At 35.8% G+C, this 25,419-nt stretch overlaps 1 protein-coding gene and 1 long non-coding RNA gene across 8 annotated transcripts; one reads left to right on the top strand and one right to left on the bottom strand.

Annotated features, from left to right (window-relative positions):
- Positions 1 to 67: 67 nt before the first annotated feature.
- Positions 68 to 17,626, top strand: C10H11orf54 (chromosome 10 C11orf54 homolog). 7 transcript variants are annotated; one of them, XM_072968974.1, is made up of 11 exons: positions 68 to 175; positions 1,843 to 2,009; positions 3,421 to 3,540; positions 4,368 to 4,508; positions 6,956 to 7,054; positions 9,915 to 9,988; positions 10,157 to 10,258; positions 11,201 to 11,377; positions 12,496 to 12,645; positions 15,378 to 15,494; positions 16,424 to 17,626. In XM_072968974.1, exons 4-11 carry the CDS (start codon positions 4,454 to 4,456, stop codon positions 16,595 to 16,597), a joined length of 948 nt encoding a protein of 315 aa, XP_072825075.1. In that variant the 5' UTR covers positions 68 to 175; positions 1,843 to 2,009; positions 3,421 to 3,540; positions 4,368 to 4,453; the 3' UTR covers positions 16,598 to 17,626. The 7 variants fall into 7 exon arrangements, with proteins under 7 accessions (XP_072825075.1, XP_072825070.1, XP_072825076.1 ...); XM_072968969.1 differs by having other exon boundaries at positions 4,363 to 4,508; XM_072968971.1 differs by lacking the exon at positions 68 to 175 and adding an exon at positions 333 to 348 and having other exon boundaries at positions 4,363 to 4,508.
- On the bottom strand, positions 8,335 to 25,419 carry LOC140698644 (uncharacterized). The gene is made up of 2 exons (XR_012076425.1): positions 25,224 to 25,419; positions 8,335 to 8,912 (listed from the first exon to the last, which is right to left on the bottom strand). It is a non-coding gene; the product is annotated as an uncharacterized lncRNA (long non-coding RNA).

Below are 25,419 nucleotides of genomic sequence, written 5' to 3'. Positions count from 1 at the left end.
TTGACTACAGGAAGTAAGTGAGAGATGGGAGGTGGCTAATCGCGGGGCGCCATTTTGATCGCCGCGAGGGGAGGAGCGATTTAGAGTGGGCGGGGCCTGAGCTTCCTAACCCAGAGGAGGTGGAGTTGACTGAGCCAACTGGAGGCTTCAGGTGTACGCTTCCCTAACCGATCGGGTAAGTGGAACAGCCAAAAACGTTTCAACAAACTACAAAAGAATTGTGGGGGTCAAGTGAACGGAATGTGAACTGCGAGGTAACAAGCCACTCCGCCTGATCCGCTTCCAGTGATCTCGCCTTTGCTGGGCTGTCGTCTGACTTTCCAAACCCGGTCCCGGGTGGATAGGGGTGTGCGTATCCGTGTGTGTGGTGCCGGCTGTGTTCTGTCATATTATGTCTACTTTTGCCTTCAGAAACCTCTTCTGTGTTAACTTGGGAAAGGATCGTGCTTTGACCATGACTCGAAGTGTGTAACCTTTGCACTGGAAGCCAGTGTTGCCCCATAGCACCCCCGTGCCCCTCTCCACCTTCGGACGTGTTTTGTTGGCTCACTCTCACTCCGAACTAAGGGTCGGCCTCCCAGGAGTTGGTCAACGTGTCACAAGAGATGCCAGCAGCGAATTTTTTTTTTTTTAAGTTTTCTCCGCCCTTAGTTCCCTGAACGGTTAATGAGTGTTAAGATAAAAGTTTAAACTAGTTTAGTGATGGTGGTGCTTTTTCCCCCCAAAGTAGTACAAAAAGGGTTGAGCTAGCTTGATTCAGACGACTTGTATCATATGATAAAACCAGGAAAACTGTCTAGCCTTAATTTATAGTTAAGTGTCATCTCGGGATTTGACAGACCTAGAAGGTAATCTGGTCTCTTTACTCACGTTTGCTCTAAACATTGAACAATTCCAGGCACGAAGAGTCTAGTCTTGTAGGCATTAGGAAATACTGTAAGCTCCAGGACAGGTATCGCATGCCTTAGTCGCCGCCATATCCCGGAGCAGGCCGAGCTATGTAATCTGTGGGGCTCAGTACAAAATGAAAACGCATGATCTCTAGCTCAAAATTAGGGGGGAAAATGCCATTAAAGGTACCAGAATATAAGCTGTCACCTTTCTTCTGTAGTATCTCTTTCGACTTGTCATGGTGTTTTAATTAATAGCATTAATTTCCTATTATTAATTATTAGTAACATGAACAATCATGCTATTTTATTAATTTATTAATCATTTTATTATTAAGATTAATTTGCTATTTATTGTCACTTAAGAAAACACTTAAATTTAAATCATTAGCATGAATTTTACCATTTTTTATATTGTACTCTGCCAGTTTTAAACACAAACATAAGAACATTTAACTCGTATGCAGAATCACTGAAATTTCACAGTTCGTATTCTGTAGTTCATTCAGGCATATGTACTCCGTTCTTACTAGAGCCCTGGATACTGCACAAAACTAACTCGCCTGCATTTATTTTACTTCTTGATGCATGCACATCCTACCATCACTATGGAATCCAGGGAATTTTAGTCTCAATCAACTCCCAACATTCTGTGCCTACAGGATTTCATAAATGCTTTATATGAATGGGAACCAAGGAATGGTGGTGGACACACACTCTGAGATTCTCTCCTCTGATCCTGCGCATGCTCCACTGTCCTATCTGTCCTAAAAGTTCAAATACAAAGAATTTAAAGATGGTGACATAAACCGTGTGCTGTTCTGAGCACATGGTCTTATGTTACTACACTAGAGGCACACCCATGAAACCCTGTCCCAGAGTCTTCTAGGTCTGGCATATCATAACTTTTCAATAAAAAATTAAGGCTGAACTGGTATCTATTGTGTGCTAGGTACTGGGAAGACAGATATGAGAAATAAAGTCCCATCTTCAGAGAGATCCCAGTCTAGGGGACACAAGCAAAGCAAACAGATGATCACAGGTACACCCTGAGTGCTGTAAGATTGCTCTATACAAATTCTCCCTTATTGTGAGCTGGAGTGTGTCATTCCTTCACCGGTAAGTGGCATAGTATAATGTGATGAGTTCTGGCTTTTACAGTGGGCTAGATTTGGTATTGAATTCTGTTGCTGCCCACTTAATAACTGAGTGATCTGGAGTAAATAATATATTTCCTCTGGCCTATTTCCTCTTATAAAGTGAACGGGATACTGTTTACATTAGTGTGGGTTTTGAGAGAATGTAAGTGTCTAGCACAGTGTCTGATTTACAGTATGCAGTTAGTAAGCAGTTCTCAGCTTGGTTGCTATAGTTGGCCTCCCCCTTTAGGCGTTGTCTCTGCAGCTCGATACCCAGCTGCCTCCTATTTTCCATCCTTCCCTTCTCTAGATCCTACTTCTGGGCCACTGACTCCCAGCAATGGAATCTGGAGAGCAAATGTTTGCCTCCATGTGGCCCAAAGCTGTCCTCCTGGAGCCGCTCTGAATGTGTGTGAGAGCTTTTCTAACCTCTTTCCCTCAACTCCCCAACTCCAGCCTCCTCTTCCCTACCTCCCCCTCAGATATAAACATACTTACACACACACTCCCACTCTGCCTTCTGGGCTGTTGGCTTGCCTGATGTTCTGCATTTCTAAACCAGTTATTCAGGCTATAGCCTCTGAGGGCTGGAATTTATTCCTGTTTTGATGAGGAAAGAAAAGCCTGATCTTTGAAAGATAGTAAAGGGTATAAAATTAGGATTATATTTAATTTAAATTTGAGTCTTTATTATTCCTACTATCAGTAGATATATCTAGAGCACTTTTATTACTCTCATTTTAAATACATGTGGTAGTCATTGAGCCGATTTTGACATGTTCTTAATCAGTACTTGCTGGTTTCTGATACAGAAAATATAAGAAGTTAGAATTTGGAAAATCTAGGTGAAGAGTATACAGTAATTATTTGTATGTCTTTTCTGTCCATCTGAAATTATTTCAGAAGAAAAAGTTAAATGGCTCGTTCTGGAACAATTATAGCTTATTCAATTCAAAAATATATTTGAGATAATTAAAATATGATTATATAGGGCTTGTGGCCCATTGTCAACAGGTTATATGTTATTTAGGAGACCAAATTATGCATAATAAGTAATTAAATGGTCATAAAATTGGTATTAGATTAAGTACTAAAGTAAATGCCAAGTCTTAAATGTATGGAATAGCATGTTTGTGGAGGTTGTGTTATTTGAAATTATCATCAAAATTAGAAATTCAGTTTCTTAAGAAACTTGTGGATCTTGGGAAAATTAAAAAAAATTTTGTTGGAAGAATATTTCAAGTGATGCTGAAGGACCACCTTTCACTTACTAAGTAAGCGTGTACTAGAGACTATTCAGATTGATGAAGTGTTTCATTAACAATTTTAATGAGAACTCCAACAGTGTTCTTAGAAACATCGTTAAGTTTTGTCTTCATTCCTTGTTGCAGTTGGCCTAGAGTGGGATTCCCTGCCCACTTCCTATTACTTTTGCTTGGGTTTTTTGGAGTTTTTTTCTGCTTGCATTTTATTTATCTCTGCTTGCACACCTCATCACCTGGATGCTTGAGGTAAGATACTAATCACTGTGTATATATGTCTACTTATTGTAAAATATACTTAGCATATATTTTTAAAATATCAAATTATAACTGGTCAGGTTATCAGAATAATTGAACACTAAAGCTGCCTACCAAGAAAATGTTTATTTGTAAATGAAAGTAATAATTTAAATTTCAAAAGCTAATCATTTGTGGAAGTTTCCATTTCTCTTAGTAATTTAAACTTCCTTTTGTAAAAGTGATAGTCTAAGAAACTTGTCTAATTTTTAGCCTAAATGTCAAACATAGAATAGAAAACACAAATGATCTATTATAGAAGTACTTGACAGAGGAGGACATAGCTGTGTGGTAGAGTGCAGCTCGGTGGAGAGTGCGTGCTTAGCATGCACGAGTCCTGGGTTCTATCCCCATTACTTCTGTTAAAAAATAAGTAAGTAGATAAATAAACCTAATTATCACCACCCCAAAAAAAGTTTTTAAAAAAGTGCTTGAGCATCCTATACTGTTGTACAACCACTGAAACACTATTGATAAACCTTAGTAACTACCTTTTATTTCAGGACTTGTATTCCTTAAACCAACGATTTCTAGAAAGCTGCATGCTCAGTCCACATATCTGACTGAAGCAAATGAATCATGTGTGCTCTTGGTCTGGTGTTCCTCCTGTCTATTTTAAATGTCAGCTATTTAAAGTATTAGTATTAAAAGAGGTTACCTGGGCATTTCTCACTTGGAATATTAAATACTAGAAGCTGTGGCTGCTCTTTTGTGAGGACAGAAACCTACATGCCCTTTGGCCCTCTTTATGTAACTGAACTCTTTCTTTTCCAGAGCAGTAGCTGTTCACGCACCGTGAACTCTTGTGATAATTAGCCCACAGTAGCTTTATTTTCTACATCCTCGCACCTGAGGAAGAAAGAAAATGGCTTGTGCTGAGTATTCTTTCCATGTGCCAAGTCTAAAGGAACTTGTTGGAGGTAAATACAATACCTACTTTGAGGGTTTTTTCAATTATTCTAAGGAAAAAATTAAAAATAAAAACGTTCTAAGATATGATTTTGCAATAGTACTTTTGATACAGAACTTATTTTCCTTTTTGGTGTCTATTCTGTACTTTTTTTTGCATCCTGTTTTTCTTGAAGTCTAGTCAGTTTAGGATGTTGTGTCAATTTCTGGGGTACAGCATGTTTCAGTCATACATATACACACATATATTCATTTTCATGTTCTTTTTCATTATAGGTTACTACAAGATACTGAATATAGTTCTCTGTGCTATACAGTAGAAACTTGTTTATCTATTTTATATGTATTAGCTAGTATCTGCAAATTTCAAACTCCCAATTTAATCCTTCCCACCCACTCTACCCCCTGGTAAGCATATATTCTTACCAGGAAATTTTTTTAATGAAAGTCGGAAATTCTGCCTGTCAGAAAAAAAAAACGAATTCATCATTCAAAGATTCTTGATGAGATACCAACTTTACAGAATGAAAATGAATATAGTAATCCAAGATTTATGTGTGGTGCACAAAGAGTTGCACAATTTTGCTTTATGAACTTCTTGCCAGTTGCAGTATTCTTTAAATATATAATCTACTGTTGGGTATTAATCATGTTCCCAATCTACTACTTCCACCCCCCCCCCCCCGATATGACAGACTGCCAATGAACTTGCTTAGATTTCTCTGCATATATTTTTAGGTATTTCATCTTATTTAAACAAGAATTTAAGGCAGGGGGAGGGCATAGCTCAGTGGAAGAGCACGTGCTTAGCAAGCACCAGGTCCTGGGTCCATTCTGTGTACCTCCAATAAATAAATAAATAAATAAACCTAATCCCCCCGACCAAAAAACCCCCAAATTTAAGGCAGCTTCATAAGATTAATTACAAGGAACAGATACAGATAAGAAAAAAGAAAATAAAAATAGGATTATAATATGAAACCAGGAATAGTACTAATCCAAAACTACACAGCCTATCAGAATGCCTGACAGCCTTTTGATTCTATTCTGAGGGTAACTATAAAACCTATTCGTATTTCTCAGAGTTTGTCTGTCCTGGTAGTTTATCTGTCCTGCTAAGGATGAAGTCAGGAAGTACACTAATCTTCGGGTTGGTTGTGGCTCTCCTCTTATAACCTATTTTTTCCTAAATCAAATGGGAGTTAGTAAATAATCTGTATTGCTAGTATTCTTTGTATTCGTTTCTGTCAATCGTTCTGTCTTTCCTGATATGACAGGATAGCTAGGAACCTTGTCTCTGAGTGCCTTCCTACAACCTATCTTCTCTTGTGTGTTTACGTTTCTATTTTCTTTCTATATGTACAGGATATATTCAGTACAGAATAGAGATGGAATCTTAAGTTTTCTGGCTTAAGATTGATTTTCAATTTTGACAGAAAATCTTATACCAAGAACTTGGTCCCTTTGTAATTTGTAAAAAATACATTTTACTATATTTCCATACACTGAATCTTAATTTATATATTCATAAATCTGCAGTTATTAGACTAGGCAGGGGAATTTTCCAGTCACCTTGGTTTCTGTTCTTATATAGATAAAAGATCTGGTGTGGAATATCTATATGACTACATTTAGGATGACTTCATGTTTTTAGAGAGTCTGATTCTACAAAACAAACTAATGGCTAACACTACTATCAGAGAAGTGTTTTATAAGAACTTTCCATCCATAAAAGTGTGTTGCTCCAAGATTTATAATTTTGAGACATCTGGGTTTGCTTTTTTACCTTTTTGACTGAGTTATAACATATCTATACTAAAGTACACTACTATTAAGTATATAGTTCTATGAATTTTAACATGTTTATACCCATATCACACCCATAACACACCCAGATCAAGATATAAAATATTTCCAGCATCGCAGAAGACCACTTCACACACTTTGTCAACATCTCTACCCCAAGAGGTAACCACTGTTCTGACTTCTGTCACCTTAGATTAGTTGCCTGTTTTTGAAATACATGTGTAAGTGAAGTCACATATTCTTGTATCTTACTTCTTTTGCTCAACATTTTGTCTGTAAGCATTAATGAAGTTGTTGTATGCAATGGCTTACTTTCTAGCAGTTTAAATATTTACATTTCAGTATTTGGAATCCTCTCCCCAAAAGAAATGTAGTCCTCACCTAAGTGCAGTGTTTATCTCCAGTGGCTTATAATCCCTACAGTTTGTAGTGGTATTTATGGAAGTATTCATGTGTCTTAGTCTACATTATTTCCTGTGGTTAATTATGTGTCTAGTGTCTAATTATATTCATTAATAAAACCATTTCCCCCTTTTTTTAATTATACAAATTTAGGTTGGGAGTGTGGCACACAAAAAAGTTGAGGGAAGAATTGATACATGGTGGCAAATTTCTACCTAGTGTTAACTAACTCTTTTCTTGTCTTTATTAGTTCTGCAGAAGGGGCTGAAGGAGAACTTTGCTGATGTCCAGGTCTCTATAGTTGATTGCCCTGATTTGACTAAGGAGCCATTTACCTTTCCTGTAAAAGGTAAGCAATTTTGGCAATGAACTTTTGTTTTCAGTCCTAGTCTTTTTCTAAAACCAGGAGTATTTTCAAGGATTATCTTAGATTATCTACAACTAAAGGATATTGCCCAAACTTTTAGATTACATTGTGCTTAATTTCTGTGCTGACTGTTTTCCAATATTGCTCAAATTTCACTTTATACCCTTCTGGAAAAAATACTGTGTTTTATGTATTTTGTAATTTTCACAGGTAATATGGTAGATATTCAGTAGGCTGGAACCCTTGACATCACATGAGAGTTTTGTTTTAAATTGTTTAAATGACTGTTATGGAAGCTCACTTTAATTTTTGTTTTTATTTATTTATTTAAAACCAGAAGGTATCTTAAAAGCCTGGTATTTGAATCATCTATTTTTTTAATTTATTTTTTTAAACATTTTTTTACTGAGTTATAGTCATTTTACAATGTTGTGTCAAATTCCAGTGTACAGCACAATTTTTCAGTTACACATGAACATATATATTCCTTTCACATTTTTTTCGCTGTGTGAATCATCTATTAAATACTTATATCCCTTTAATAAATTGGGTCAAGTGATCACCCAGCCAAAGTTTAAAGAGAGAAGGAAGGGATATTACTATTGAGTAAGTATAACTTGTCAGACAGTATGATACATGTCTATATTTGATGTCTTGATTTTTATAATACCACTGTGAGGTAAGTACTAGCCACAGTTTATAGATGAGAAAACCGAGCTCAGAGAGGCTGAGTAAGCTCAGTGTCAATCATAATCAGAATTCAAATCTAGGTCCATCTGCTTCCAAAGTCCAGCGTTCTCCCATTATACCCTACTGCGATGCGGAATTTGGAGAGAACCACTCACACTTACTCACTCTTACATAACTGACATCTTTGTTAAAAAGTAGCTTTACATAGAAGCCCTGGACTCTAGTTTTTCTCTGCCGCTTACAGATTTCATTACCCTGGGTAAGCCAATTTATGTATCTGGGCTTCAGATACATTAAAATGGGGGGAAGGGGGATTTGGATTAAATGTTCTTTTTGGGTCTTTCCGGTTTAAACAGTCTTTGATTTTAAGTTGACTTGTAAATTCTAGAATTTTTGTGTACCAGATGCCAGTTTTTCTTCACACCTTGAAAGTGATTATCATAATACTTTTTTTGGTTATGCTTCTTCCAATTATAAAAGTAATATATTTCCCCAATAAATAGTTGATTAAATAAATAATTAAAATAAAATAAAAATCAGAAAACACAGAAGAGTACAAGGAAAAAGGAAAAATGGTTCATCTTAATTTTATTACCCGAAGGGTTGGTTTGAAAAAGCTTCCTAGGTTTTGGTCAATAATTTGTGAATCTTTAAATTGTAATACTAAGGAAGCCAGATAATGTGTGGATTATATATATGTATGATTTTTCATAAACATAGTTACCCACTTTCTACATGAACTGGTCTTGCTCAAGTCACCAGTGACGCTGGTGTGTTTTCTGGTATTGTTTAGTCTCCCTCTGTGTCTCATGCTGGTGGCCGTTGCTGCCGGACATTCTTTCTCCCCGAGCTCCTCTCTCCTTGGTTCTTTTGCCTCTTCTTCCTTGGTGCCTTTCCTTCCTCCATGATGTTCTTTCATCCTCATTGTTTTTCTGGATCCTTTCTCTTTCTGGCAGGCTCTTAAATTTTGATGTTTCCCAGAATTCTTTTCTCATCTTCTTATTCTGTACAATCTCTCCAGGCTTTTCCAACTTACTCCTGTGGTTTTACCACTTGGATACAACAACTTTGAAATGGCTACATCTCACCTAGCTCTCTCTTCTTCTTAGCTATAGATCAGTAATTCCAGCTGTCTCCAGGACTTCTCCACCTATATATGCGAAGGACAACCTGAGGTCAACATGTCTAAAATTTAACTCATTCCTTCACCATAGGTGCCTATTCTCCTTTCTTTGTTCTTTTTCTTAATTTCCTCTTCTCTACTTTTAGCTCATTACCTGTCTTTTCCCTAGACTACTAAAATAGCCCTTCTCATAGTTTCTAATAGTTTCTCTAAACTGCAACAATACTATCACTTACGAGAAAGAGTCTTATCCATGAGTAATTTCTGGTGACCCCATGGAAAATATTTCCAAAATCCCTAATTATACATGGAACATAAAAGAATTTTGTACATCTATCCTCTGTATAGCTGAATAAATTCAATTTTATCTACATTTACTGTGGGGTGATGTTCATATGAAACTGACAAGACTACTTTTTCTCAGACAAAAGATAATTATTTTTCACTTTGCACTGAAAAAAAAAAGGAATGTGCCTTTTCCTAAATTATGTCTAGCTGTATCTGTGATGTTAATTAAAAATCTAAGTAGAAAGTTCCTAGCATCTGAAGTTACGTCTAATTACTTGTCATTTTTACAAAAACCCTTGGGAACAAACACCTTTGACAAGAGGACTTCCCAATATGGATTTTTAAAAGAACTAATATTTTATCAGAGCAAAATATTTTAAATTAAAATACAATTTTAGCTAACCCTCTCCCCTAAAAAAGATTTTTAAAGGAATAAGTCACTGTAGACTAATTCAAGAAACTTCATCCAATCCAAATTTTGGCCCCAGTAGTCCTTGACCTGTCATCAACTTTCTACTGCCTTTATGCTATTAACTATATCAAGTTATACTTGGCTATAACACTATTAGAAACATAGGTAGGTAGAATCAGACAGGGGTCCTAGCTACATACATCTTCCAACACCTGCTATTTGTAGAACTATAAGAATGGAAAAGTTATATACTCTTAATAAATTAGTGTCTTCCGGCATTTTATTCTTAAATTTATGTTTGCCTATTTTTAAGATGGCTTTTTTTTTAGGCATCTGTGGGAAAACTAGAATTGCAGACGTAGGAGGTGTGCCTTATTTACTGCCACTTGTAAATCAAAAAAAGGTAAGTGTACTTTTACTTTTCACACTCATGTGATGATTATGGAGGTTGGGTTGATTCCTCTTTTTATTGTTGACCAATGTGGCAAAGAAGTGTGAATGGACACTAATAAGAAGTAAACCAGGGAATTTATGTAAGTTAGATTTAAATAATGTTTTTCCTCTTGTATAGGTTTATGATCTAAATAAGATCGCAAAAGAAATCCAGCTTCCTGGGGCTTTTATTCTTGGAGCGGGAGCAGGCCCATTTCAGACTCTTGGATTCAATTCTGAGGTTGGGATATATATAATTATTTTATTTTATTGATTTCACATTTAGTTTGCCTTTTTCCTTTTACTGACCTGTCAGAAATCCTGTCTTCTGAATGAATTGTAAGTGGTTGATGTCACACCTCTCTACAGATCTAAAATGTTTGATATAGATTTGGAGCATAGCACATGTTCCAGCTGGCCCAGCTGGAATGGAGCACTAATCTCTAAACTCAGATTTTCTTGAGGTATACACTCAGTGTTAGATGAGTCCATCCAGGGCCCTCCTGTGGTTTGCTGAGGACTCTAAAATGTGAAAAATTTTAATCCTTATGCATCATAGGATTCTTAACTGCTCTATAATCTTTGCCAGTATGAGGACAACTTTCAATCAGGACTATTTCATGATCTAGTCACAACTCCCTCTTTCAGACCAAATAGTAGGGACCTACACCCCAGTAATATAATTAATTACAAAAGGTAGTATCTATTAGTGTGCATGTCAACATATTTTCAACATAAAAAATCACTGTTTCTTCACATCTTATGAACAGAAGAGGGAATAACCCCTTCAATCTGCTTATTTTCTCACAGCCTCTTACAGATGTGAGCAGTAGACAATAATCATACAAGTTCTTTAACTCAAACATTAATATAAGTTGTCTAGTGTTCAAGATAGATGAAGTTTAAAATTTAAAATGAGACATTTTAAAGCAAATGTCACAATGTTATAGAAGCACAAGAAATACTGTAAACATTTTATAAAATGTTTTTTCAGTTTTTTGATATTTGTAAATATCAATATTTTGAATTACATTAAGTATTTTATTTTTCAGTTTTTTAAAATTAGATCTCAAATAAAATGTCTTAAAGTCTAGGACAAAATATTTTGTTACAGTATTCAAGATATTCTCTTTGCATAGAGGTACTAGGATTGACTAATTACCTTATTTACTTTTCTTTTCAGTTTATGCCAGTTATTCAAACAGAAAGTGAACACAAACCTCCTGTGAATGGAAGTTACTTTGCTCGTATTAACCCTGCAGATGGAGGGTGCCTACTGGAGAAATACAGTGAGAAATATCATGACTTTGGGTTTGCACTACTGGCTAATCTTTTTGCCAGTGAGGGCCAACCTGGAAAGGTGATTTTGTTCATAAAAATGAAGTATTCACCAAAAGTTTTTAGATGGCTAAAAATGTGAACGTTTATTGCTACTACTATAATTTTCTTAAGGAAATCCAAAGCTACCTAAGTCAAAGCTCTTTAAATAACCCAGTCATACAAAAATCAGACAGTACTACAGGCAGAGTGAAAGTCTCATTCAAAACTGAGGTTGAGAATAATACTTAGTAAGCAATACCCTTTTTCCCAAGAACTAAAAGGTAATATTAGGATATTCACGTGGGGAGTGAGTGAGTCAAACAGATGAACCATGCAGCTGAAATAGATAATGTCTACCTAAAGTTAGCTTATATGTAACTTGCTCATTGCTGACTGATCAGACATTGACTGAGACAGAGAGAAATAATGGTAGCAAAAAATTATAGAAAGAGGAGGTAAGAAGAATTAATGACTCACTTCATACTTACTTCCTGTTAGTACCAAAAAAAGATGATTTCATGTTCTAAAACTGATCGTAATGATGGTCACACAACTCTATTAATATACTGAAACCCACTGAATTGTACACTTTAAATAAGTGAATTGTATGGTATGTGAATTATATCCCAAATAAAGCTGTTATTAAAAAAGGAAAAAAAGATTTCAGTTTTGGCAGTTGTGAGAACTCTCAGATTTTGTAAAGAGAACGCTACTTTAGCCACTTTGAGAGATGAGATAGAGAAGTAAGAATACCTAATAAACTGGAGGTAACAGGAGTCCAGAATTTTGAAGGAAATGAGAAAATGTAATCATCCCCCTCCCTTCCATCAGAGATTAATCCCTTTAAATCTAGACATTCTCAGTCCTTTACTACCTTGACATATAATAAGAACCTCTAGAGTTCAGTGTAGAATTTAGCTCTAACTTTTTCTCAGTCCAAGAAACCACAAATAAGACTATTATTAGAGTAAATGATATATATAACTCATACACATATATAATGATCAAGATGTAGAGGTTTGAGACACTTCAGCTCATATCTCGGTGCTCAAAACAAGTGAATATTTGGCATTGATTATATAACGTTTCCCTTTGACAGTTACTTACATAAAATTTTGCAGCTTAGAACAATGGTATGCATATTTATGTCCTCTCTAGGTCATTGAGGTGCAGGCCAAAAGAAGAACTGGAAAGCTTAACTTTGTGACTTGTATGAGACAGACTCTTGAAAAACATTATGGAGATAAGCCTGTAGGGATGGGAGGTACTTTCATAATTCAGAAGGGAAAAGTGAAGACTCACATTATGGTAAGGGCCTGTGTTTACATGTGTGTGTCTGTGTGTGTGTGTGTACGTGCTTCAGATCTTAGGGTTTTTTAATATGCATTGAGAATTCCACCCTTAAAGACACCTTGAACAAAATATTTTACTCTGTATTAACTTTAAAATTTAAATGATGGATATGTTAAATTCAATACTGTACAATAATGTCCAGATAGAGTCCTTTTTTATTAGTATATTAGAACTTTCTTCTCAGTGTATTTGCTTTAAAGATCAAGATAAATGTCAGTTTAAGCCTTTGAAGCTGATCATTTTCATTGCTAGAATCCCAACCTCAATACACAGGCTTTGCAATTAAGATGATTGTGGTTTAGGGGGAAGAACTCATTATGAAAATTATAATTTATGGGCTAAATATAATATTTTTATAAGACATTAATGGTGGAATACTATATGAACACAGCCCCAGGGCATCTAGGGCTTTCAATATAATTTTTGGTAGGTGAGTGAATGAATGAATAAATGAATGAAGTGTAAAAGTGATTACAACCTAATTTCCTCTTTGTTTTAACAGTAAAGCCATCAGAAAATGTATTGTTTTTAATATTTTTTATCCTGATAATTTTAAATGGCAAGCCAGGTGATTCTGCATTGAAAGACGTAACATTTGTGAAATTACTTTTCCAAATTATTTACAACAAAGTTATAGATAAACTTATTGGAAAACACCAAAGGATTATGAGATTTGTTAAAATTCAAGTACACAATATTTTATTATTAACTGTAGTCGCCATGATATACATTAGAGCTCTTACAACTGGAAGTTTGCACACTTTGGTCAACATCCCTCATTTCCCCCACTCGCCTCAGCATCTGACAACCACCATTTTTACTGTTTCTCTAAATTGGACTTTTTTAGATTTCACATGAGTGATATTATGCAAATGCAGTATTTGTCTATGACTGGCTTATTTCACTTGGTATAATATCCTCCAAGTTCATCTTCATTGTTACAAATGACAGGATTTTCTTCTTTTAAAGCCTAAATAATACTCATATATGTATCACAACTAGATAGATAGATAATCTCTATTTCTTTATCCATTTATCTGTTGACAGATACTTAGGTTGTTTCCGTATCTTAGCTATTGTGCCCAATGCTGCAATGAACATAGGAATGCAGATATCTCTTAAAGACAGTGATTTCATTTCCTTTGAGTATATACCCAGAAATACAGTTGCTGGGTCATAATGAGTTTTAGTTTTAATTTGATGAGAAATCTCCATAATGATTGTACCAGTTTACATTTCCACCAACAGTGTACAAATTTTCCCTTTTCTCCACATCCTTGCCAACACTTTTTACCTCTTGTCTTTTTGAAAATAGCTATCCTCACTAGAGTGAGATATCTTAAGGTTTTGATTTGCATTTCTCTGATGAATAGTGATGTTGAGTGCTTTTTCATACACCTGTTGACCATTTGTATGTTTTCTTTGGAGAAATGTCTAATTTAGTCCTTTGATAATTTTTTAATTGGGTTCATTTTTGCTATGGAGTTCTATGAGTTCCTTATATATTCTGGATATTAGCCCCTTATCAGATGTATGGTTTGCAAATATTCTCTCTCATCCCATAGATTCCCTTTTCATTCCGTTGACTGTTTCTATTGCTGTGCAGGAGCTTCTTCCCACTTGTGTATTTTTCCTTTTGTACCTGTACTTTTGATGTCATATCCAAAAAGTCAAATCCAATGTCATTAAACTTTTCCCCTATGTTTTCTTCCAAGAGTTTTATAGTTTTAGCTCTTATATTTAGGTGTCAGATTGATTTTAATTTTTGTATTTGGTGTAAAGTCAGGGCCTAACTTCATTCTTTTGCATGTGGAAATCCAGTTTCCCCAGCACCATTTGTGGAAAAGCCAGCCCTTTCCCCTCTGAATTGTCAGCACCCTTTTTGAAAATCATTTGACCATATATGCAAGAGTTTAACTTCTGAGATCTCTATTCTAGTGCATTGATCTATATGCCTGTCTTTCTTTATGCCAGTGTCACAGTTTTGATTACTTTAGCTTCATAGTAAGCTTGATATCAGTAAAGGAGTCATCCAGCTTTATTCTTTTTCAACATTGTTTTGGCTCTCTGGAGTCCCTTGAGATTCCATATGAATTTGAGGATGGATTTTTCTATTTCTGCAAAAAATATCATTGGGATTTTGATAGGATTTACAGTGAATCTTTAGATACCTTTTGTCGTATTGACATATTAACATTATTAAGTTGTCCAATGTGTGAACATAAGATGTCTTTCCATTTACTGGAGTCTTGTAAAATTCCTTTCAGCAATCCTTTGTCTTTTTCAGTGTATTAGTTGTTGGCCTCCTTAAGTTTATTCCTACGTATTTTCTTCTTTTTGATGCTTCTACCCTACTTTAAATGCCTTGCTTTTCTTTTCCATCTACCAGTAGCAATAATGACATTTAAGATTAAGATGAGGATGTGTTCACAGGAAAACTGAAAAGCTATGAAAAATAAAAACATAGTAATAGAATCTTTCATTTATTCATCCATACCTTTTAGTGCATACATATTGATTGGTGGTCCTTTTGAAAACTAGGGTGTATAACTTCTTTTGATGCCAAAAATAGCAATAGAAAATATGAAGACTTAAAGGTTTTGACTTAATTAAATTATACATAATTTAAAACTTCAATACTTGATAATATTCAATCTGTTTATTTGTTTAATAACCTTTGATTGTAGCCTGCAGAATTTTCTTCCTGCCCACTGAACTCTGATGAAGAGGTGAATAAATGGTTGCATTTTTATGAGATGAAGGCTCCTTTGGTTTGTCTGCCAGTTTTTGTCTCCAGAGACCCAGTAAGTGTGTCTTTTATATTGCAATATATTACAATGATAATCCTTGATTTTTAGAATTTAGCTCTTTTTGTGTTGTTATTTAAGAACTAAGGTAGTCTCTAGAATTACACTGAAAGGTAAGGGAGCAGGTGGCTGACAACCCTGTCACTTAGGCAGAGCAGATTTTACCTTTGGAGAAATGAAGGCACAGGTGTTTTAAGTAACACACAAATTCCTGTTATTAAATAGTAGAATCAGGACAGAATTCAGGTCTCCTGTCATCTTATTTGCTGTTCATTATATTCTAATACTAATATTCTACTACAGAAAAATATAATATAGGCTAATTCAAAGCAAATATCTACCAAAATACTGACTAGTTGTATCTTTTGATCTAGTGATTACATATCTAGGAATTTATCCTTAAATATATGTGTAAGTGCATAAAATGATTAGTTAAAAGGGTTATTCATGACAGCACTGCTATAACAGCAGAAGAATTGGAAATAATCTAAATGTCATTTGAAAGTGGTGGGTACATTCACTAGAATACTATGTAAGTGTAAAAGAATTAGGAAGCTCTTTTATGATCTGATACACAAAGATCTGAAAGCTATATTGTTAAATGAACAAAAGCAATATGCAGCACAGGAGGTGCAAAGTGGTACCATTTTAGTTAAAAAAAAAAAAGTAAATCCTTCTGGAAGGACTTAGAAAAAACTGCTTACTTTGGTTGCCTGCAAGGAAAGGAATGGTGGGGGCAGGAGATGGAAAGAGACATTTTACTCAATATAACCTTTGCACCCTTTGAATTTTGAATCATGTAAATGTATTACCTACCAAAAAAATAAAATTATTATAACATAAAATAAAAATGGCCTCACACTCCCTTAAACAAGTTCTATGCAAAATAATTCGAATACTAACCGATAGCTTCTGTGTCGTCCTAGGGGTTTGATTTGCGGTTGGAGCACACGCATTGTTTCAGTCATCATGGAGAGGGCGGACACTACCACTACGACACTACCCCAGATACAGTGGAATACCTTGGATACTTCTCACCTGCAGAGTTTCTCTATCGCATTGATCAGCCAGAAAAGACCCATTCATTTGGGCGAGATTAAATTAACTGATACTCATTTAGAAAAAACAATTAACTAAGGTTGATTAATTAACTCATTAATTGATACTAATATAAAATCTAATAGAAATGATCTCACTACTTAAGTACTATTTTTTTGGCCTTTGAAATGAAGGGTATGTTGACATTGTGCTCTGTGTTATTTCATAGATCTAACTGAAAGACATCATTGGGAACAAAGGTACATGATGGAGACATTCATTTTTTTATTCTAAAGATCAGTGTTGTGTTTATACCTTAAATATAATAAACAAGATCAAGAATCAAGCGATTATTCCTACTAGCTAATAGTAATAACTTTTATCTATTATTATTCAATTTCCCAAATTAGTCTCATAACTGCTAAGTGGATATTTCTGGGTATTAGAAAAATCAGGGTTGGAAATGTTGATAGTTGTTACATCTTTGTACTGAGTTTTAAAAATCTATTTTAGAAGCCAGAGTACACTTTTTTATGAAATAAGGTGGTCAGAGAAAGCAACTTAATTCCTTTTGGTGAAACTGAACAATACTCAGAAGTTTGCAGTTTGCCTTTCATAAATATTAGCAATTAGATAGTTAGCTGCAATTCCTCCTTTGTTTGGACTGCTAATTGGAAGCAGTCTGGACCTTGCTGGTTATTTGTAAGAAGGGAAAAGAAACAGCATAATAATAACCTTGAGGTGAGTAGACTTTACATAAGTGGAGGCTATTATTGCTTATGATTGCTAAATATGACCACTATCCTTCATGAAATATAAAGTACTCTTACTGATTATAATGGTTGAAATTTTCCTTAATGTTATTCTTTAATAATAATTAGCCAAAAATCAACTCTAATCTTCCTAATGCCAACAATGTGCAGATTTAAGAACTTTTTAGTACTAAGCTTATAATAAATCTTCAAGAAATATTTTCATTATCTTTGGATGTTAACTATAACATGTCCTGTGAGTATAAATTGCTAAATATTATTTTTAAATAAACACTAGTTTGTAGCCAAAAATTGAATAAAAATTTTATATTCACCTGATGTTGTGTTTCTTTTTAATATCGTACCTCCAGACAAAAATATTAGTATTCATTCATTTAACAAATACATATTGAACACCTACCCTGCCCTCTGGAATGTAAGCTCCACGGGGGCAAGGGCTTTGATCATCACTATGGCAATAATGCCTTTAACAGAACCTGGCCAAAGTCAGCACTCAAAACGTATTTGTTGAATGAATGAAGGAATGGGTGAATGATTATGCCAGATACTTCACTTGATGCTGGGAGCTATCATTTACATAGCAGGGGAAGACAAATAAGCAAACATGTAATATGTCAGGTGGTATTTGTGCTATGAAGAAGAGTAAAGCAGAGGATAGACCGTGAGGAGGATGCTATTTTGTTGCGGGCAACCCACGCTGAGAAAAGGTGGACTCCCCACCCAAAATTCAGTTTAGATGTCGAGACTGATGAAGTCACACACATACCAACAGGATATAAAAGAGTATATTATTCATAATGAGGTGTTCTGGGGAAAGCAGGGCATCTCCCAAACAAGTCCTAAAGTAGCCGGAGAGAAGACTGGCTTGGGGGTTTTATGGTGGTTCAGGGGTAGGGCCAAGGTGACGGTTCTGCAGGCAATTTGAACTTCCCACAGGTGTCAAAGCAAGAAGCAGCCAGGCTTTCTTATGGGCACAAATGGGGGGCAGAAGGGGAGGAAGGAGAAGGGTAAGGCTTAAAAGCTAGCAGTCAGCAGTCAAATCTCAAAAATGGAATCAGGCTCTATATGACATATCTTATAGGGAGAAATCAGGGAAAGCCTTTGATAAAGAGACACTTGAGCTATGACATGAAAAAAATGAGACAATGAGCCATGATGTTATTTGGAGGAACATCCTTCCCAGCAGATTTAAAGTCTCAGAGGCAGAAGACAACTTGTTGTGTTCAAGAAACAGCAAAGAGGCCATTATGAACAAAATAGGATCACCTGACCCCATGATGCTAGTGCACATTCTGAGGAGCAATTTTTTAAATGCTATATATATATATATTTTTTTTTTTGCAAAACTATATTAATGCCATATTAAAAATCAATTTTTAGCAGAAAAAAAACTGACTTCCTAGAAAACGCCAGAGAATCTATAGTGAAGTTATGAGACTGAGTTCAAAAAGTTTCTTAAATATAAAATCAGTATACAATAGTGAGATATATTTCTGCATACCAACAAGAAATGGTTAAAATGTAAATTTGAAAAAGATATCAATCACAATGTTACCAGAAGTACACAGCAACATTTTAAACAAAAATTATATATAACCATTAGGGAGAAAATTATAAAAACTGTTGAAAACTCAAAGAAGTCCAAATATTTACATCTAGGAAGATGCAATCTCACAGAAGTTTCAATCCTCAAATCTATAAATTCAATTTGATGCCAGTCTAATCCTAGTAGGGCTTTTCACAGAACTCCACCAGTTCATTCTGAAATATATGGAATAGCAAAGGGCCAAGATAAGCAAAGATAATTTTCAAGACAACAAGGTCAGGATATTTGATATATAGGTATCAAAACTTACAAACTAATTATTAAAGTAAGACGGTGTGGTTTTGGCACAGTGATGGGCAATCAAATCAATAGAACACAAAACCAAGGCCAGAAACAGATTCCCACATATGTAGATACTCGATTTTTTTTTGAGGTGGTTTTGAAGATTAATGAGGAGAGGGAAATGTATTCAAATAGTTCTGGCACAATGAGCTATTAATATGGAAAGAAGAAATTGGTTGGACTCAATAGTAAGTGAATTAAAGACCTACATGTGAAAATTAAAACTTTAAAAGTTTTAGAAGAAAATACAAGAGGATATCTTTACGACCTAAGGGTATGAAAGGACTTCCTAAAGAACATAGGCACAAATTATGTAAAAGAAAAAGACAGATAAGCCTGATCTGACAACATTAAAATGTAAAACTTGTTTGTCAAACTATAGTTCAAAAAAGTAGAAAGCAGACCACAGTCTAAGAGAATATATTTTTAAAACATAGCTGATGAAATTCAACTACTATTTGGAATGCATTAAGAACATCTACAAACCAATAAGGAAAAGACATTCAATAGAAAAATAGGCAGAAATTATGAACTGGGATTTGGCAGAAAAAGAAAAACCAACAGCCAATGTTAAATAAGATTTCTATTTCCAGTAACAGTGGGTTAGAGACTTCAGACAAATTATATCATTAAAGACAATTTTAAAAGCTGGAAAACACAAAAAGTACCTTCTTGACGATACTGCAGAGTTAACATGATAGTGAAGGAAAACTAGGCCAGTGTCTGGGAGAGAATGGAAGCCCAGCCAACCCCCAGGACCTAAAGATGCTTCAAGCATGAATGATTATAGTTTTAAGCCTGTGATTTTTGGCATACTTTGTTACACAGCAATAGGTGACTAATTTAAAAATAAATACATGGAAATAAGTTGTGGTTATTTCTAGGAGGAAGGCAGATGTGAACTAGGAAGAATACAAAGGAGCTTCAACTGTATCAGTAATGCTTTATTTCTTAAGCTGGTGTGAATACACAGACGTTTGTTATCTTTTTTTAACTCTAAAGTGTAAAGTTAAGGACATAGCATCATGAATCTCTTTTTTGGAAGTATGTTCTTTTGTACTTAATTTTTCACACATTTTCCTAAAACATTTTAAACTTTATACCTAAAGAATTATGATGATTTACTATTTAATGTTCAATATTTCCCTTTTGTTCTCTTGACTTGGTTAGAATTCTTTTAACATAGTGACATCCCATTCCTATATATAATACCATTTTTCCTAAGGTGTTTATCCTTTGCATGCTCAGTGACCACCCCTATTTACAGTATGTGGGAAGTGGCGGACAGTAATGGGGAGGGACAACTATGCAGTGTGGGGATATTTTATTTGCCTTTGGGAAGGATGATTATATGTCAATAACAATATATTATCCAATGCTTTTCTATGAAATGTACTGGTATATCTATGTATTAAGTAAGATTGGATCATAATATGCCAACTTCTTTGTCTCAGATACTAGTGAATTCCTATGAGGCATGTTATGAATGAAATGACAAGCCTAATTTTCAAGTGTCCACCCTGATGCAGTGACAGGAAAAATAAAAGAAGTGTAGGTAAAGGGTTAAGAGGATTTGGCTCTAAAAAGATAAGATTAACAGGCAGAGGGTCTGAGTGCATTGAGTGAGAAAAGTGAAGTGTAAAACTGCAGAGCTGCCAAGAATCTGTCCTAACAGGAAGCTGTGAGATGGGCTAAATTACTAAGGAATCACAGCCCTTGGGGGAAGTGAGCTGTCCTACAGGCTTGCCTGGTGAGTTCACACCTGAGGTCACTAGAATTTGCCTTAAGGGCCTGGGCTGAGAACCTCTACCATACTGAAATAGTTCTAGAGTTAACTAGCTTCAGTCCCAAACTCGGGCTGCTTCCCATTTGGTATCAGGTGTGCGTGGGGTGGGGAGGTGTCCTCTGAAAGTGCCCGGGGACTCTTCCCCCCATTAGAGTGTGAACATTTTCCCCTCCATCAGTGTTCTCCAAAGAGGGGTGCAGGAATATTAGAATGACTATTTACAAACTTTAGCCTTTTAAATATAAATTTTTATATACATTTCTTCAACTATATTATTTAAGGCGTGTCAGGTGAAGACTTTTGTGCAGATACAGTTTGAAAAGCTTGGAAATCAGATACACTTACATCATCTCTCCAAACCTAAAATGAGAATACAATCTGATGGATATAAAGGCAATTATGTGACTAAAGTAATAAAATATTAAAAACTGAGCTTTTCACAAAAAAATTCTGGTATATTCATTGGTCAAATACATGATTACTGTTCCTGAAACTCCTAACTTTGGTCCATTTCTCTTTATACATCCTTATTTTTCTGAAACATTCTATTTTTCTGAAGTGTATTAACTATGGCAAGGAAGACTGACTTCTTTAAGTTTAGAATAACTCTTGGATTAGTTACATTAGCAACCGAATATTTGCCACTACCACAGATATCTAAAAACAGACTCTCATTTGCATTTGGTTTTAAAAGCCCAGCTTCCTTTTAAGTTCTCTGTGAAGCCTCTGTGTGACCTGCTCTATCACTCATTCATAGCAATTTACTGAGCACCATCAATGTGCCAGGCACTCTACCAGCCTGCCCCAGTCCAGTGCAAGACACCAACTAATATATGGACAAATTATTAAAATAAAGTAGGGTAAGTTCTATTAGTATTACCCTGTAAGGTACTGTACATCAGAGGAAACTTCATACCGTGAACACAAAAAGAAATTTACTAAAGAACACATGGATTTCTCATACTGCCCAAGATGGGATAAGCCACAACAGTCTACTTTCTTCTATAATTACAAAATCAAGCTTTGGATAAAATACAGAAAGCAACTCCCAGAGCACTCTTGAAAATTAAACTATATTGACTGAATGGTTGAAGAAGGGGGTCAAAACTGGAAGAATGAACAATATGGTGATGAGTTTCCTACCAATGTTTACAGCAACACTATTTACAATAGCCAAGACATGGAAGCAGCCTAAATGTTCATCGACAGATGACTGGATAAAAAAGTTGTGGAAGACACACACACACAGACACACACACACAATGGAATACTACTCGGCCATAAAAAGAATAAAATAATGCCATTTGTAGCAACATGGATAGACCTGGAGATCGTAATTCTAAGAACTAAGCCAGAAAGAGAAAGAAAAATGCCATATGATATCACTCATATGTGGAATATAAAAATGAGACAAATGAATTTATTTACAAAACAGAAAGAGACTCACAGGCAGAAAAAAAAAACAGGGGAAAGATTGAAGGGTGGAGGGATAAAGGGGGAGTTCGGGATTTGCAGATGACTAACTACAATACATAAAACAGATAAACAGCAAGGTCCTAACGCATAGCACGGGGAATTATATTCAGTATCTTATAATAGTCTATAATGAAAAAGAATATGAAAAGGAATATATATACATACACATGTATAACTGAATCACTAGGCTTCACACAAAAAATTAATACAACATTGTAAACCGACTACACTTCAATTAAATAAATCAGTAAATATGATGATGAGTTTCCTGATTTTTCTTTCCTCTTTTATCCAAGGCAGTCTGGGTTACAGAACTTTTCAATGGGCATGGACAGCAAAAACTCCCAAGAGATAGTCCTTTTGGCCAGAGAATCAGGAAAGGGAGCCCCAGCAAGCCACACTGTGGAAGTCTCTTTTTCCTGTGTCTTTTGTTTCCTTTTTGTCTCTTGGCCCTGCCCAAAGGCTAGCCCCAGTGCAATCAGAGCCTCACTGCTCCACCAATGGTCTCAACGGAGCTGTTACCTAAAACATTAAGAGAAAAAACGATTCCAGGGGAATCCAGAAATGGGCCTCTTGTGGTTCCATTTTTCTCTTTTCTCTGGGTGCTTCATCTGGAGTGGCCTCAGGTGAGAAGAACTGCATTACAGCCTGGGGTGTGGGGCACTAAAACTAAGAAAAACTGGTAATTGTGGCCAGAGGAAACAGGAAAAGGGGTGTTAGTCACAGTATCCCCTCATTAGCCTTTTAATGTCTGCAAGAATTTTGATGGGCATTCCAAATTATCTTACCCTCTATTCTATTCTGTGTTTTGGGTTTTCCTATTGACCAATCTTTGAGTTCACTAATTCTGTCCTGTGCTGTGTCAAATCTCTTAGTAAACATATTCTATGGGTAATTAATTTCAGCTATTTTTAGTCTAGAATGTATTCTTTTCTTATGGATTGAAATTTTCTGGTGAAACGCCTCATCTTTTCATCCATTTTGTCCATTTTCCTCTATTTTCTTTAACGTATTAATCTGTTAAAGTCCTTGCCTCCCATCACCAATATTTTGATCATTCATGAATATGTTCCTATTATTTGTTTTTGTTTTGGGTTATCAGTCACTCTTTTCTTGCCTCTTACTACTACCACTACTAGATAATATCTTTCACCAGTGAGGGTTTCCACCTTTCTTTTGTTAGGCAGATAAAGTGAGAGTGATTATCTCATTGTAATAAAGAGATTGAGCTGGGTTGGGGCTGGGTTGCATTCTAAATAAAACTCAGGCCACCTCTGCTTAGAATCTGTGACTCTACGTGTTACTTCTGGGGTTTTAATTTAGCCAGACCTCTGCTTCCTCTGCTGGCCGACCTCTGTGACCTCGGTGCTGAAAGATGGTGGGGGTGCGAGTGGGGAGGGGGTTCAGTTCTTCCTTTTGGAAGAGCTGAGCTCCGTGAACCCTCAAAATCTGACAAATGTTTTTTGCTTAGAGGGAAGCAGGGCTTATTCTCATATGTATCTGAGTCTGCAGAAGACTTACATTTTTTTACACCTAGATCTTCAATCCATTTGGAATTTATTTTTATTTAGGGTGTGATATAAGGATACATAATTGGGCTATTTTCCATATGTGCCAGATTGTGGCCCTGCTCCTCCCTTTATCCATACCCCATTCCATGTAACTGCAGTTTCTGCAACTAAAACATCTGAGTGTAACTCCTCTCCCACCCTTGACTTTTGGGGTTGGGACTTGTGGATTTTAGACATGTGACACAGGAAAGGCTCAACTCTTGCACCTCTGCCATCTCCATGAAAAGAACATCCCCTAAGCAGCCTGCTAGTACAACAAGCATAAGAGACACACAGCACAGAGTCCTCTGAATGACCTCTAGGCCTATAACTTGAAGTAGAACCAATCAGCTGAGCCCAGCCTAGACCAGCTGGCCATCAGGTTAAGCCCAGCTAAGACAGCAGATGTCCCAGCAGAACTGCAGAAGTACAAGCACCTTATAAGGACTAAATAAGGAATACATTCAAAACACTTAGCACAGTGACTGGCACAAATAAATCCCACAATAAATACTAATCAAATTTTGAAATAAAGTATTAAAAATTTTTCCAAATTTATGCATATAGTAATTCTCAAACATAATTGTCCAACAGAATCACAGCTAAGCTTGCCAAAAATAGGTTCCCTCTTGAAAATTCACACTCCCAGCACACACTACACATATTCAGTAGAAACGAACACAGGGGCAACCGTATTTTCTTAAATATACTTAAAAAGTAGTTTAAAAATTTAAATATATCTTGGTCAGCACAAAACTTGGAAAGACTCATGATAAATAATATACATAATACCTTAAATTAAGTAGAGTTTTGTCAAATAAAGGAATCCATCTTCCTCTGTAGAATTATTACAAAAATATTTTCGTGGGGACTCAGAACTGAAGTTATACCACTGTCTCTTAATCTTGTAAATATCACTTATTCTCAGCCACTGAGGCATGAAATAAATTTTACGCGCACATTACCTGCTAGTAATTTATTGATATTGTGCTTGCTGAGAGAGTCGCCGTCATGCAGTTTACAGCTAACGGCAAAACTGATAATAAACTAATTATTCACTATAATTTTAAGTAGCCTTAAGCACAACTGTTTTCCTCAAACTATGCCCTCATTTCATAACTCTTCAGACACGTTGTTTCTACTCTAGGTTTAAGCCCTCAAATCTCAGCATTCTCAGAGGGCTTCTCGTTGCTAAGGTCATTTCCTCCTTCCTACCTGTCCTCGGCTTTCTTCATCCTTCCTCCATCACTTTCAAACACGTAACACCTTAAAACGTAGAACGCCAGGTACCTGCCTCCTCCCGCTCTCTGCACCTGGGCCCCCTCTCTACCACTTCCGGCCACGCCTCTTACAGACCAGGAAGCTTTTCTCGACGCCGCAGTAGGATTTACCGGAAGCGCTCGGCCGGAAG

The sequence above is a fragment of the Vicugna pacos genome, chromosome 10, assembly GCF_048564905.1.
Source record: "Vicugna pacos chromosome 10, VicPac4, whole genome shotgun sequence".
Classification (NCBI taxonomy): domain Eukaryota; kingdom Metazoa; phylum Chordata; class Mammalia; order Artiodactyla; family Camelidae; genus Vicugna; species Vicugna pacos.
The sequence above is the reverse complement of the archived record's forward strand: the minus strand, read 5'-3'. Positions and strand labels throughout refer to the sequence as shown.